Source organism: Podarcis filfolensis, assembly GCF_964270895.1.
Source record: "Podarcis filfolensis genome assembly, chromosome: 9".
Lineage (NCBI taxonomy): Eukaryota > Metazoa > Chordata > Lepidosauria > Squamata > Lacertidae > Podarcis > Podarcis filfolensis.
Genome location: NC_139610.1, coordinates 57435978 through 57448721, shown reverse-complemented (window position 1 = coordinate 57448721; position 12744 = coordinate 57435978). Strand labels below are relative to the sequence as shown.

General features: G+C 41.5%; 2 protein-coding genes across 3 annotated transcripts in view; one reads left to right on the top strand and one right to left on the bottom strand.

Annotated features, from left to right (window-relative positions):
* The window catches only part of LOC310742342 (uncharacterized protein C4orf17), a 164106-nt gene that overhangs the window by 45197 nt on the left and 106165 nt on the right, over positions 1-12744 (top strand). The window lies entirely within an intron of this gene.
* Positions 1-12744, bottom strand: part of LOC310742748 (uncharacterized protein) — a 51342-nt gene that overhangs the window by 19892 nt on the left and 18706 nt on the right. Inside the window, exons 10-16 of the mRNA XM_083572165.1 lie at positions 9371-9472; positions 8600-8741; positions 7252-7339; positions 6922-7144; positions 5850-6110; positions 5338-5473; positions 4349-4487 (exon numbers count right to left, since the gene is read on the bottom strand). Coding sequence (XP_083428291.1) covers positions 4349-4487; positions 5338-5473; positions 5850-6110; positions 6922-7144; positions 7252-7339; positions 8600-8741; positions 9371-9472 — 1091 coding nt within the window. The remainder of the gene's footprint in view (positions 1-4348; positions 4488-5337; positions 5474-5849; positions 6111-6921; positions 7145-7251; positions 7340-8599; positions 8742-9370; positions 9473-12744) is intronic.

Below are 12744 nucleotides of genomic sequence, written 5' to 3'. Positions count from 1 at the left end.
TCGCTTTCTCAAATTATTTATATAAAATAGAGCATAATCACACACAGTGCGTTTACTCAGATGCTTAAAACCCTTAGGGTCAAAACTGGGAGAGAGAAATTCCATTACAAGTTTTTGAAGAATATCTGTTAGTTTTGTTCTCATGCCAACTCTCTCATGCCATTACGAATCTCTCTCTCTCTCTCTCTCTCTCTCTCTCTCCCCTTCTCCCTCCCCCCCTATGTATTTCCCATGTCTGTGTGTATACAGAGTGAATCACATTTAAGTGGAGGGGATGCCTGTAGTGAATGCAGTTCTTGCACCTCATTTGCAATGCTTCCTCCCACTTGCGTAGTTTCCCCCTTTTCTGACTGGTCTCCAGCTAAAATTTCTAGTGTAGATATAGCCCCTGCCCCTGCCTGGGCATCTGGACAGAAGCAACTCCTTCCAAATCCCTTTAACAGGATACCCTGAGCTCTGGAGAGGCAAGCAGAGGTCTAAGCTGCCAAAGTTGTGACAATTGCTATGAGGTAGGCAAAACCATCAGAGAAGGCCAATTAGACCAATGGACGAATTCCTGCCCAGCCTTGAATATGGCAAGCAGCAAAGTCCATCACAAGGTCAAGCACAGCACACAAAGCATAACAGATAGGGAGGTGGGTAGATCTGAACAGAAACTGTGTGGGGTGGTGGAGGCTGGCGGTAATTTATACCCGGAGGGTGGACCAGAGAAAACCTGCTGGCTTAGTCTGTTGTAAACAAAATCTGCCCTTTTCCCCTTATGGGGTATCCAAGAGCCTGTATAGAGTCCTTACGTGGGTTCCCTATTTGTAGGAGAAAATAACAGAGGCCAACCAGAGAATACTGAGAAGCAAAGCAGCTAGTAAGCCTGATCTTTATTGCTCTGTTGCAACAGGGTGCTCCCCTCACATGTAGGAAAGGAGGAGGACCCAGAACAAATAGACATTTTAAATTCCCTGCCCTGGAGCTCAAGACCACCCCTCCATACATCATACATACATCACAGAAGGGGTGTAACCCAAGACCACCCCCCACAAACATCATACCTACATCACAGAAAAGGTGGTCCACAACAGAAATTTGAATGTTGTTGTTTTTCCTGTCTGCCAGGTTATCTGATAATGCCTTATCTGATTGTCTTTCCTGGTAGTCTGTCACCTTTTGAAATGGTGATTACTCATTCCTGAGACAATGGGAAGGCTCCCTGACCCCCTCCCTCCTTGCAGAGAAAACATTTGGTCAGCTTGGGAGTCAAAATGGTTTCAGGTCGGTCTTCCTGTGTTGATCTATGTACGTGCTTGGTTGGTTGGTACATTTATGAACATTTATTATATATATATATAAGACCTTAAATTTTATTATTACAAGTTGGGCCCACCCCTTGGGAGGAACCAGCCTTGCACCCTGCCCGTGACTCGCCAATTTGTGGGCAGTCTACAAATCCGACTTCCTGACTGGCGCGAGAACCCTTTTTGAGGCCAGGAAAATCTCCAGAGCAGACGTTAACTGTTGGGTCATGGCAGGGGTGCCGCCTGATGAAAGAGGGTGAGCGAATTTGTGCCAAGGAGATGTCTTGTTGAAGGGTCACATTGTAAGAACAACGGGGTAAAAGCAGCTGCACCTTGTATTGTATGCAAGTTACAATAATTTATATAAGGGTTAAATGTTTTCCCTGCATTTGCTTCTCTTGTTGGTTGTAAACCCTCAACCATTTCAATAAAAGCTCAGTTGAATTTTGGAATGGATGCAAATGATTTGCAGGATAGCAAGCTGTATTCAGCTGATGCCCCTCTTACTAGATGCTTGTGGAAGTTTAAAACAACACGGTGAATACTGAGAACGAAATGGGAAAACATTAATGTAAATATAAGAAAGCACCCTAGCAACATTCAATAGACATCAGGAGAGATCATAGCAACAACCTTGACTCTGCTTGGAGACTTAAAAAAAAAAAAAGGAATCAGGCCTTTATTTATGAAACTGCACAAATTCAGCTACACAGATAAAATAATCACCTTGATAGACAGTAAAGTATTTTCTGTTGTATGACTCCCCGTTGTATTTTATAATATTTTCAAAAATTTCACATATACATTCCAATACATAAAACAAAAGAAATAATTATTATCGACTTCTCATCCCATTTTTCACGGTGTTTTTTATTTTACCCCTTAACTCCTTGCTCTTATACAATAACAATAATACAATAATCTCTAATTCCTTCTATTATTCGTGGTTCAAATCCTGCTCGCAAATTCATCATACTATAATACATCATACATTTCTTTAAATAGAACTAAAAGGCTTCAGTTCTTCCACAAAACAGTACTCATTCTCTTTTTTAAAGCTGTTTGCTTTGCTGATTCTGCATAGTCCATCGCTTATCCATTCTTCTTTGGTGCAAACCTCTTCTTCCTTCCATTTTTGTGCACAACGAATCCTAGCTGCTGTTGTTGCATACATAAACAGCTTAATCATCTTTTTGTAACTTCTGTCCCTATAATCCCTAAGAGAAAAGCATCAGGTTTTTTTTGTATGATCACTTTAAACATCTTTTTTATCTCGCCGTATATCATTTCCCAAAATATCCTCACTTTCTTACAAGTCCACCCTATAAAAAAGATCCATCTACTTGAGGAACCTTCTTATACATTTTAGACAATTTGTTAGGTGTTAGATACCATCTATACATCATTTTCATATAATTCTCTTTTAAAGCATATGAAGCAGTAAATTTCATGTTAGCTTTCCACAGCTTTTCCAATATATTCATTTATATATTATGTCCTAAATCTTTAGCCCACTGCATCATTGCTGACTTAACCCTCAACCATTTCTGTTGAATTTGGAGAGGGATGCAAAGGTACTTATCCAGCTGAGGCCCCTTTTACTAGTTGCTTCTGGAAGTTTAAAACAACAAAATGCAGCGAATACTGAAAGAGAAAAGGCGAAACATTAATATAAGTACAAGGAAGCACCCTAGCAACATTTAGTAGACATAAAAAGAGATCATAGCAATAACCATGACTCTGCTTGGAAAATCTAAAGCTGGTCCAATAGATTTTGTGACCTCAGTCAAAGTACAAGATGGCACCCCCTCCCTCCAATTTGACCAGAAGCTGACCAGACTAGTCACTGAATACTATTTTGATTGAGGAATACCATTGTGCCTGAGGAAAACAGGTTAGCCTAGGGTACACGGCATTTCACGTTGCACCAAAATTCATGTCCTCTGCCTAACGATAGGGCCGGCTCTGCTTATAGTTCTTAAGACATGTGTTGCGATTCTGTATGCTGCCATCTGGAGTATTTTAGATTGGTTTGATCAAAGTCCAATTCTGACATTTCCAAAGCACTCACAGGGTGCCTTTGGACCAGTCACTATTTCCCAACTTAACCTACTGCACAGGGCTGTTATGAGGGTAAAAATAAACCACAACAATATCATTGGAGGCAGTAGCAGACAGCATGGTGGTGGTGGGGCAACATTCCATGGGCCTCTTAACAGTTGAGTCGCAGCCGCTTACTGAGAAGCAGTTTCAGCTTAGTGGCAGAACATCTACTTTGCATGCAGAAAGTTCCAGGTTTTATCCCTAGGTAGGGGCGGGAGGGTCCCTACTCTGAAATCCTGGAGGGCTTCTGCCAATCAGTCTAGACCAGGGTTTCCTAAACTTGTGTCTCCAGCTGTTTTGGGACTACAACACCCATCATCCCTAGCTTACAGGACCAGTGGTCAAGGATGATGGAAAATGTAGTTCCAAAAACAGCCAGAGACACAAGTATGGGAAACCCTGCTCTAGACAGTACAGTGGTACCTCGGGTTACATATGCTTAGGTTACAGATGCTTCAGGTTACAGACTCCGCTAACCCAGAAATAGTACCTTGGGTTAAGAACTTTGCTTCAGGATGAGAACAGAAATCGTGCTTCAGCAGTGCGGCAGCAGCAGGAGGCCCCATTAGCTAAAGTGGTGCCTCAGGTTAAGAACAGTTTCAGGTTAAGAATGGACCTCTGGAACGAATTAACTTCTTAACCCGAGGTACCACTGTACTGAGCTAGAAAGACTACTGGTCTGCCTTAGTATAAGGCAGCTTCTTATGTTTTAAGGAGAGGGAGAGGAATGAGATGGCTGGGAAGTTGGCATGATGCAAATGCACCAGTAGGATCACTGGATTGGCTCTGCTGTGGTGTTTTCACCACACTGACCTCCCAGCCTCCTCGACCTTCCGCCTCACCCCATAGCTATCGGGAGGTCAGCCAAATGTTGCCACCCTATCATTCTATCTGCTACTGATTGGAAGAAAGGAAGTGTAAGAATGTAAAAATAAAATAAAAAATAGAACACATACCTTTTTCCTGCAAGTAAAAGCTCAAAGCCTTCGGTAATTTTATCAAAAGGCAATGTTTGAGTAATTAATGCATCCATATTAAATTTCTTGTTCATGTAATCAGAAACTAGTTTAGGGACAGCATCTTTTAACTTCCAACCTGAGGCAGGAGAAATAAAAGAACATTGGATTAGTCAGCAAGCTTGATTATGATTATTTTCAAAGAATATAAAATCTTAGGATATGTGAACTACATTAAAAAAAAATTTTTAGAAGATGAAGATAACTCCTGTTTATGTTAACAGTGTAAGATTAGTAGAATCAAAAGCCAATGGGATGGAAAGGCAGGACAGCAAATGCTTTTAAAATAAATAAAGACTGCCCCCAAATTTAGTCTGTATACCTATTATGTCCACCAACACTTTCCCACACTGTCCATCAACCTCATATTTGGGTTCCTCACTTGCACAGATTTCAATAGGTTGCTGTCTCCAGACATTGCATTGGCAAGTCACCATATAAATGGGTCTAGGCACCCATTTTGAATCTTCTAGATTTCATTTAAATTATTTTGCTGCCCACCAATAAGGATGGCAACTTTCATTGGAAGTTTTTAAGCAGAGGTTGGATGGATGTTAGCTGAGTTTCCTGGATTACAGGGTGTTGGACCCTTGGGGTCCCTTCCAAATCTACAATTCTCTGTTACTCCATTGGGCAGAACTAGGATCAATGGGGAAAATTGTAGGGAAGCAGATTTCAGATAAACATCAGGAGAAACTTCCTAATCACAAGAACTGTTCAACAAGGATGTAGGACTGACTCAGTAGATGATGGGTTTCCCTGGGCTGGAAGTATTTAAGTAGAGGCTGAAGGGCCATCTGTCAGGGATGCTGTGGCTGAATCCTGCACTGCAGATCCTGCACAGAGCAGGATCTACACTCAGTGACCTTCAGCATGAATTCCCATTCTATGATACAGTGCAGCAGCTGCCATATATCACCAATCCGCACCTCCAACCAAACATCCTGTTAATTTCCTTCCTGTGAGGAGCAGAATAGGTTCGACTGAGAACTGTGCCCCTGCGGGAGGTTCTCCAACCAGCACACAGGTGCCATGGCCCAAATGGCAGGATTTAAGGGCAGTGACCTGTTTGAGACACAAAGAAAAACAAGCTCAGGATAGGAAAAGATAAAGGAACATAAAAGCCAGGGTCCCATCTAGTCCAGCATACTATTCTCACAGTGGCCAACCGGATGCCTTTGGGCAGCCCACAAAAAGGACCAGAGTACAGCAATCCTCTTTCCTCCTGCATTTTCCAGCAAGTAGAATTCAGAAGCATATTTCCTCCAACCATGAAGCCTCCCTCTGTCCTCTGAATTTCCCACCTAAAACTTTTACATAGTCCCAACCAGGTACACTGCTTATATAAGGAGAGATCATGGATGTGAGCCCTGGGCTGAATGGGAGAGCCAAAAAATGGGGATGTGAGCCCAATTGATTAGCACCAAAACAGAAAACATACCACAGTGTCAATATCTCCCGTCACTTCAAATGCGTAGTCCACGCCAAGACCTGTCATCTCTACCAGAACCTCATTCAGGGGCTTCTTGAAATCTTGAGGAGCGATGCATTCTGTGGCTCCTAACTCTTTGGCCTTAGTAAATTTATCTTTGTTGATATCAATCCCAATAATCCTGGATGCTCCAGCAACTTTGCAGCCTATGACAACAGACAGACCGACACCTCCCAAGCCAAAGACAGCACAGGTAGAACCAGGCTCAACCTGCAAATTGATATAAACTACATTAGGGATTTCCCAGGACACAAGTGATGTAGCAGGATTGGGTACCTGGGAGGAAGGAAGACTGGCCGACCGGAAGATAAGAGGCATAGAGAGACAGAACTGAGAGACACTGTGGTGTAGTGGTTGTGGTGTTTAACTAGGACCTAGAAGATCACAGTTCAGATCCCCACTTAGCCATGAAACTCACTGGGTCACCTTGGGCCAATCACTGTATTAGTCCAACATGGGAATATTGTGAGGCTAAATGTTGCGGGGGGGGGGGGACCATGTATACCACCTTGAGGTCCTGGGAGGAAAGAAGGGATATAAATATAATGAATATAATTAATAACCAACTGGGCAGGAATCATTGAAGAGAATAAGGGATGAACAAGAGAAACAAAAGAATGCAGTTGGGAGGCTGGGATAAGGAACAGCTTCGGATAGGGAAAGAGGACCTGTGTTGCACTGCAACACCCATCACCCCAGGCGACATGGCCATTCAGAATGATGGGAACTGTAGTCTAACAGTGCCAGGATGTGACATGTTCCCCATTGGTGGCCTATGAAATCGAAACACACTGACTTACCCAACCATCAGCCCCTTGCTGCTGCTTTTTAGAGCTACTATTTATGAGGCTGGACCCATTGAGAGCAGGGAAGCTGAAGTAGTATCAGCTATTTTTGCATCTCGGAATTGTTACAGGAAAAGTGATCTCTGAAGGTGCCACTATTCTCCAGCAGGGAGTAAGCACACATTTGTTTCACTTATTTGAGAAGCACAAGGGAATCAATGTGAATTGATTTTCACCTGGGCATAATTGATAGCGGTTCCATAGCCAGTGGAAAATGCACAACCAAAGAGGCAGACTTTATCCAGTGGAGCATCATTGTGGATTTTTGTGATGGAAGCCTCAGGCACAACCGTGTATTCGGAGAAGGTGCTCATTTGTAGGAAGTGGTGGATCTGTTTCCCTCTGCAGGTGAACCTGCTGGTCTTATCTGGCATCAGATTTTGAATAGGTTCATAGAGGCTGTTGAGGAGATTCAGACTGGTTTGCATAATAAATTGGACTAAATGCTAATTTTCAATATTACTAAGAAACACAAATATTTAATAGAAGATGTCAGATAAACTTACTGGTTCTTGAGGCAACAGTTAGTTTTAGGACTTAAACAGCAGCTGCATTCTCCACACTGGGTAAGACAAAGAGGAATGACTTTGTCACCTTGTGGGAAAACAACAAGGACAAGAACAGTTTAAGTTCAAGTTCATAGGCTTATTGTTCTATTCAAAGGCCATGAAAAACTTGTAGCAATAATATTAATGAAATGCAGAACATACTTCCATAATGTAAGCCAACATCCATGATGTAAGAGAGAGAAGATACCAGAGACACTAACAAACTCAAATCTAGCTTGATTTCAAATCTCCAAATCACCACAACAATTTATACTGATTTATATTTTTTTCCCCTGATAATTTTGTAGTCAGCATATACAGGGCTACTTTGTGTATTATGAAGCTATGGTTGTCACTCAAAGGAAACGGAACCATTTCTGCCAGAGTGTACTTGCTTGATTTTGTGAGAAACACAGTGATGTTAATAAGGAATATTGCAAGAGGTGTGGCAATAGGGAAACATATTGTTATTTTTTTTGGGGGGGTGCTCCTCTAAACCCTAGAAATTAATATATGGTAGGATTTTGATTATTTGGAGTATTGAAGGAAAGATTGCAGACCAGTGGAAAAATCAGGCTAAGATTCCTTTCCAAGCCAGGGTCTCTCCTGGGATAGAGGCGTTAACATAACAAAAGGCATTGAAGGCCCATCTAGGAGGAATCTGGGCAGGCAGAAGGTTGCCAGGATAACTTGGTGTGAAATGACAGGAAAATATAGTTTTTAGCAAGGTGTCCAGGGAAGAAGTGGGTGAACAAAGTCTGGGATCCATCTTGGGCAGACTGGCTGAAGGCTGGCTGAAAGATAAGCCTTTGACTCCAGGGCTGCACTTCTGTGCGATGACAATGCTGGTAAAATTTGGACTCCCTCCATGCACTGAAGGTGTAAATAGGTGAATAAACCATATTTCTTAAAGCTACAACAATCTCTGCCATGTCTCAATTCTCCAAAGGAACACAAACCCTGGCTGAGGGCCCGGAACCTCCTGGAATCATGCTATCACTCAGCAGGAATAGGGGATGGCATTTGTCCAACATTAGTAACACTATTTTCATGCATACCTTACATTTCTGATGGGTACTTGGAGAAAGAGATTATTTGTAGTATATAATGTGAACAACTCCCACCATCCCTGGCTATTGGCCTTGATTGCTGGGGATGATGAATGTTGTGGTTCAGCAACATCTGGGGGCCCAAAGTTTCCCCATTAGAAGATAATTTGTAGTGAAGCTATTTATGTCATGCTTGCAAATCCCAGTGGGGACCAATGCGCAAGCACTTCTGAGTTTCTGATCTGCCTCATCCTTACCTGGCTTTACACAAGTGACTCCTGGTCCAATACTTTCAACAATTCCAGCTCCTTCGTGACCCACAATAACTGGGTAGTCTATGTTAGCAAAAATGCCTTTCACTACATGATAATCCGTCCTACAGATCCCAGTGGCCACTATCTGCAGGGGAAATGGAATATATATTATTTCAGTACTTACTCTGCTTCAACCTAGCACACATTTTCGTCAAGAACTGGCACTGAATTTTTTTGTCTCTGTCAAAAAAATGGGTCTCCACGTGAACAGATGATCGTGCAGATACCACATTCACACAACTGCAGGTATTCGCAGAGAGGGCCAGCCCACAAGGAAAGTTGCTTACAAGAGTTTCAGCAAGAATATCACCCACTTGATCCAGTTCAGATCTGACCCAAAGGACTAGCCAGAAATACATATAATCTTTGTACGGAAGACAATAGGGAGAACCTTTCACTTTTATTCTTTTTTGAACTTGCTCAGAAGTATTGGATTTCCTTTCATCTTATTGCTGTGTACGTTTCAACTACAACCGCAACAAACTATAGTTGAAACTCTGCACATATGTGGCTGAGACTTTTGTGGAATCTTTCTTCTCCTGGCAGGGAAAGAGCCACCTTTGAGTTTTAAGTATAAGTCTTCCAGAACCATTGCCCCACCACTCAAGACTCCCGTATCCAAGTTTTCAGAGTTTAGGCACAAGATCCTCAGCCACTACAATCATAATTCACAATGAATGAAAGCACCTTCCCTTTTGGAATAATAAGTTTTACCTTCACTCGAATTTCATGGCTTCTTGGTGATGCAACCTCCACCTCCTCCACAGAAGGCAATTGGCCAACTTCCCAGATGATTGCGGCTTTGCATTTAATCACCTGTGGAAATGGAGTCAATCAAAACAAGATCAAAGATGAATTTCAAAGGCAGGACAATATGGGAGGAGGCTTTCCCTCAGATATTAGGTCCCAAGCCACTGAGGACTTAAAATCTAAGCCCCAGCAGAGATCAGTTGTCCTCATCCTGTGCTATTATTGCCCAAACAGCAGGTTTTGCTGCCATTTTACCCTTCTTGCTGCTTTATTATTTATAACAGTATTGGAAGTACTTACTAAGAGACTGAGGGAAACAGCAGAGGTTAAAGGAGTTAAGGTAGGGACTAAGGAACACAAAATCAAAGCCTTTGCGGATGATATTGTACTAACATTAGAAGATCCAAAGCATGGTGTGAAAGAAGCTTTACAAAAATTCGAAGAGTTCGGTGCTGTGTCAGGCCTTAAGGTTAATAAAAACAAGACCAAAATGCTGACTAAAAATTTAACTAAAGAAGATACTGCAGATTTAGAACAAAAGACGGGAATTATGACAGCAAAGAAGGTGAAGTACCTTGGAGTGTGGATTACAGCTAAAAATATTAATTTATATAAGGATAACTATGAGGTCACCTGGAAGAATATTAAGAAAGATTTAGAAATCTGGGAGAGAATGAGACTATCCTTTCTGGGGAGGATAGCGGTTATCAAAATGAATGTCCTGCCCAGAATGTTATTTTTATTTCAAACCATTCCTGTACTTAAAAGTTTAAAGCAGTGTAAAGAGTGGCAAACAGCCTTGGCGAGATACATCTGGCAGGGAAAAAGACCGCGAATAAAAATGAAAATATTGGTAGATAAAAAAGAAAGAGGGGGTTTCTCCCTACCGGATTTAAGTTTATATTATGAAGCGGCGTGTTTAATGTGGCTGAAAGATTGGATAAGACTGGAAAATAGGGACATCTTGGATTTGGAAGGCTTCGATAACAGGTACGGGTGGCACTCGTACCTGTGGTACGAAAAGGTGAAAGTACATAGAGGCTTTCTAAATCATATTTTTAGAGGACCAATATTTCAAGTATGGGAAAGAAATAAAAATCTATTTGAAAGGAAGACACCTTGGTGAATCTCACCAATAGAGGTGTTAACTGTCAAAAAAATTAATATGGAAGGGAAGAATGCCACCTATGAAGAACTTACGCGGAAAACTGATCAAGGCATTAAACTCAGACCGTACGAAGAGATAGAAAATTCATTTACAGGGTGGCTGCAATACCATCAGGTAAATGATTTGTTAAAAGAAGACAAAAAGAAATTAGGATTTGAAGACAAAAAATCTAAATTCAGTGTGGAAGTTATAGAAGGTAAGAATAAAATATTGTCTAGGATATATGATATTTTACTGGAGTGGTACACAAAAGACGAGGAGGTGAAGGAGGTCATGACTAAATGGGCGATAGACATTGGTTATAACATTGACTTTGTGAGGTGGCTGGAATTATGGATTACCAACATGAAGTTCACGGCGTGTACGGCACTAAGGGAAAACCTGTGGAAAATGATCTACAGGTGGTACCACACGCCAGTGAAACTGGCTAAGATTTATAGGTTGAAGAACAAAAGATGCTGGAAATGTGGAGAAGCAGAAGGGGACTTTTACCACATGTGGTGGTCATGTCGCAAAGTGAAAGGCTTTTGGGAATCGATCTATAACGAACTTAAAAAAATTCTTAAATACACTTTTCCCAAAAAGCCCGAAGCTTTTCTGCTAGGAATGATGGGTAAAGAAATTAAAAAAGAAGATAACACAATATTCCTATATGCCAGAACAGCCGCAAGAATCATGTTAGCACAAAATTGGAAAACGGAGGTTATACCCAATATAAGTGATTGGCAGGTTAAAGTGATAAATTATGCCGAGCTCGCTAGAATAACAGGAAGATTAAGGGATCAAGACGAACAGAAATTTCATGATAATTGGAATAAATATTTGATGTATATTGGAACTAAATTTCAGACGACACTGGCGGGGTTGAAATAACTCTTAACAGTAAGGGATTACTATGTAAAAGAGATAAAATACGTGACCATAAAATTTATCTGATACTTACCAAAGGAGTGGAGGGAAGTCCAAGGCTCGGCAGAGCCTAAAACAACTGTATATTATACTTATGATTTGTGGAGTGGATATAATATGTGCAAGTTATGTAATGGATTTTGTATATGTATATATGTATATATGTGCAATATTAATAAAAATTTATTGCAAAAAAAAAAAGATATTAGGTCCCAAGCCACTGAGGACTTAAAATCTAAGACTTAGCAGAGATCAGTTGTCCTCATCCTGTGCTATTATTGCCAAAACAGCAGGTTTTGCTGCCATTTTACCCTTCTTGCTGCCATTTTACCCTGTGACAGTTTTTCGTTCCTTTTAAAAGTAATGGTACATTCACTTTTTTCCTGAGTTCAAATGTAAGATTGTGGGAGAGACACAGTCTGGCCAACTTCCCTCCCACCTGCATTCTGTGTGCTGTTTTAAAAGATGATAACAAAACAAAACACATCAGAAAACAAGGAGAGTGATTTCCTCGGTCTCCACCTCTGTCCCCTCTGTACCCAACCCCTGCAGTATAACAACTGCATCCAATTCTGGCCACCTCCAATCTCTGGCTCTGTTTGGATAAATTAATCCAAACTAAACATCTGTATTCCACTGCTCCTGGCAACTACAGGAAAAGGGGAAATAAGAAATGGAATTGGAGTGATATGCAGAGCATAAGGCCAGCTAAACAAAAAGGAGAAAGTAAGGAACAATAATGTCACAGGAAACTCAAGACATTATGCATTTGCATTTGATCACCTGTGGAAATGGAGCCAATCAAAACAGGTCAGAGATGAATTTCACAGTGTACCTTATAATGATTCAGTTAAGATTGCAACCTTAGAGTTGCTGTAGTCAGCATGGAGATTGCCACTTTCACCCTTGGCGCAACCTTGGCCCCAAGGCCTTATTTCAAAATTGCTCTGTAAACTATCAGTTCAGACCTCTGGCAAGAATAATCTCTCCCTCTTTCAACAGCGCAAAGAAGGAGAAGAGAGGGAGAGGGAGGAGGAGAATAGCCAAAAGAGAGATGGGAAAAAGCTGGTTCTGACCACTTTTGGCTCCGGTCCTGCCCACTGCTAGTATGTGACCCCTGACAAATTACACCTGAGGGAATGTGGCTGTCTGTAGCCAAAGGTTGCCCATCCCTATCACATGACTTGCAAGTGTCACTAGACCAGCACACCTGTGCTCCCAAAGTCTACTGCCTACAAGCACTTTAGTGATGCTCAACCCA